This window comes from Penaeus vannamei, chromosome 12 (assembly GCF_042767895.1).
Source record: "Penaeus vannamei isolate JL-2024 chromosome 12, ASM4276789v1, whole genome shotgun sequence".
Classification (NCBI taxonomy): domain Eukaryota; kingdom Metazoa; phylum Arthropoda; class Malacostraca; order Decapoda; family Penaeidae; genus Penaeus; species Penaeus vannamei.
Window position 1 is genome coordinate 16,208,073 of NC_091560.1, and position 2,500 is coordinate 16,210,572.

General features: G+C 47.3%; 1 protein-coding gene across 2 annotated transcripts in view; it reads left to right on the forward strand.

Moving 5' to 3' along the window:
- NPF (neuropeptide F) overlaps positions 1-2,500 on the forward strand; it is a 40,092-nt gene that overhangs the window by 36,622 nt on the left and 970 nt on the right. For both annotated transcript variants that reach the window (XM_027366020.2, XM_027366021.2), the window contains one exon: positions 782-827. In XM_027366020.2, the coding sequence (XP_027221821.1) occupies positions 782-827 (46 nt within the window). The remainder of the gene's footprint in view (positions 1-781; positions 828-2,500) is intronic.

A 2,500-nucleotide genomic window follows, 5' to 3' on the forward strand; every position in this document is an offset into this window, starting at 1 on the left:
TTAAGTGCTTTTAGAGGGAAATGTGTATTGAAATTCACTCGGTCTCGCCCTCGTCAGAAACTGGTCGACGTCTGCTTCGTCTATATTCTTGATTCTGATAATGTAGTTCCTAGCATTTGATATCTGCCTTGCCGTCTGCCACCGCCTCGACCTCTGCGACCCTCCCACTGATTTTCGTTCTCCCTCAGCCCTATCTCCTCTTGTTCCTCCCCCACTCATTCGCTCCCTGCCTCCTCTTTCTCCCCCTCCCTTCCCCACTCCCCAGCCCCTCTTTCTCTCCCTCACTCACTCACTCCCTACCTCCTCTTTCTCCCCCTCGCTCCCTCACTCCCCATCCCCTCTTTCGCCTCATCCCTCCCTCACTCCCTAGCCCCTCTTTCTCTCCTTCACTCACTCACTCCCTACTCTTTTTCTCACTCACTCACTCCCTACCTCCTCTATCTCCCCTTCCATCCCTCACTCCCCATCTCCTCTTTCGCCGCCTCCCTCCCTTATCGTCCCCACCCTCCCTACCTCCCTCCTTCTGTCTCCCTCCCACTCCCCCTTTCATTAAGCCCTTCCTCCATCCCTGACTTTTATTTCCCCCTTCCATTCTCCCCTCCGTATGTCTACATCGCCGCTAATCTCAGGTCTATGATATCCCACACACCGCTAAACCCGACATGGAATTCCACTACGGTCATGGCTAGAAAGTTATAAGATTTTGTCAGCCTCTTTCTTGTTCTCTTTTTAATCTTTTATTACCTTTTTATTCACCTTTTCGTTTTTTCTTTATTTTCAGATTCGGCAAACGCAGCGACTACGCCATGCCTTCAGGAGATGCTCTGGTGAGTGAGAATATCCGAGAGAATGTGAAAGAATGTGGGAAGGGGAGGGACGAGGGAGAAAGGGAATCTACTGATAGATACGTGGATGGTCAGATAGATAAAAAGAGAGTAGGCAGATAGAGAGAGAGATAGAAAAGACTAGAGAGAGAGAGAGAGAGAGAGAGAGAGAGAGAGAGAGAGAGAGAGAGAGAGAGAGAGAGAGAGAGAGAGAGAGAGAGAGAGAGAGAGAGAGAGAGACAGACAGACAGACAGAGACAGAGAGAAAGAAAGAGAGAGAGAGTATAAATATGAGAGATATATAAACAGAGAAAGAAAACGAAAATAAACAGAAAAAAAGAGAGATAGACAAGGAGAGAAAACGGCAATCAACCAAAAAGAGAGAGGATGTAAGAAACAAAGAGAGAAAGGGCACAAGACAGCGCCCAGCCAGGATCCTCCACTGAGCGCCGAAAGGACACCTGTTACACTCCCGCAGGTGGCACTACGCGTGGCCAATGATTGCGACAGAAGGAAACAGCTCTTCTCAGAGTGCGATCCAACATGCAGATACACACACGACCAGAATAACACTTGTAAACAAACACACACGCTCGCGTATAAACACAAACACACACACACACGCGTGCGTATAAACATCCATAGACGCGAACACGCACACATGAATACAAACTCACGCCCATAAACACAAAGACACACACATAGACACACACATAAACACACACACATAAACACAATCACACACCCTTAAACACAAACACGCCCTCCCAAATCAGGTCATGACCGCACCGCCGAGGGTGACCAGAAGCCAGGCGTTTAGATCCGGACGATGAGGCCGCGGAGGAAATCAGGGTCGCGTCTGATTGGTCGATAGATTACTCCTGCGGCCGCTGGAGTAGAAGGGGAGGGGGGGGGAGGAGGGGATGGATGTACAATCTCTTGTGGAGTAGGTAGAGAGGCCCTTTTGATTGCTGCTGTTGTTGTTGTTTGTTGTTTGTCCTCTCGTGTTTTGGCCCTTTTCGGTTCATTTCTCTTTTTCTTTCTCTTTCTCTCTCTTCGTCTCTCTCTCTCTCTCTCTCTCTCTCTCTCTCTCTCTCTCTCTCTCTCTCTCTCTCTCTCTCTCTCTCTATCTATCTATCTATCTATCTCTTTTTCTCTATCTATATATCTATGTATCCTACCTATCCTATCTCTCTCTCTCTCTCTCTTTCTTGATCTTTCTTTTTTCTTATCACTTAGATTTTCTTTTATCTTCTTTTCTTCCCTTTATTATCGTACTCTCTTGCCTTCTCCTTCCAGACCTTAATCTCATCTCTCTTCTCCCCCCCCCCCTCCAGACCCCCTTCGATTTGTGTGGTTGACCTTACTAACTAAGTTTTGGCTTCATGGGCCTCCTGTGTTGAGCAAGGGTTTGGCGTGTGTGTGTGTATGTGTGTGGGCGGGTGTGTGTGTGTGTGGGTGTTTATTTTTATGTTTGTGTGTGCGAGTGAGTGTATTTGTTTGTGTGTTTGGTTTGTTTGTCTGTTGGTGTTTGCGTGTGTGTGCTTATATGCATTCATGTTTTGCTAAAAGTTTCATGCAAATCCACTTCATTCATTTGACGAACCAGTATTTTTCTATAACCCTGTAGTTCTCCATCCTCCATCTTAGTTCCCGGAGCCGCTTCCACCGAGCAT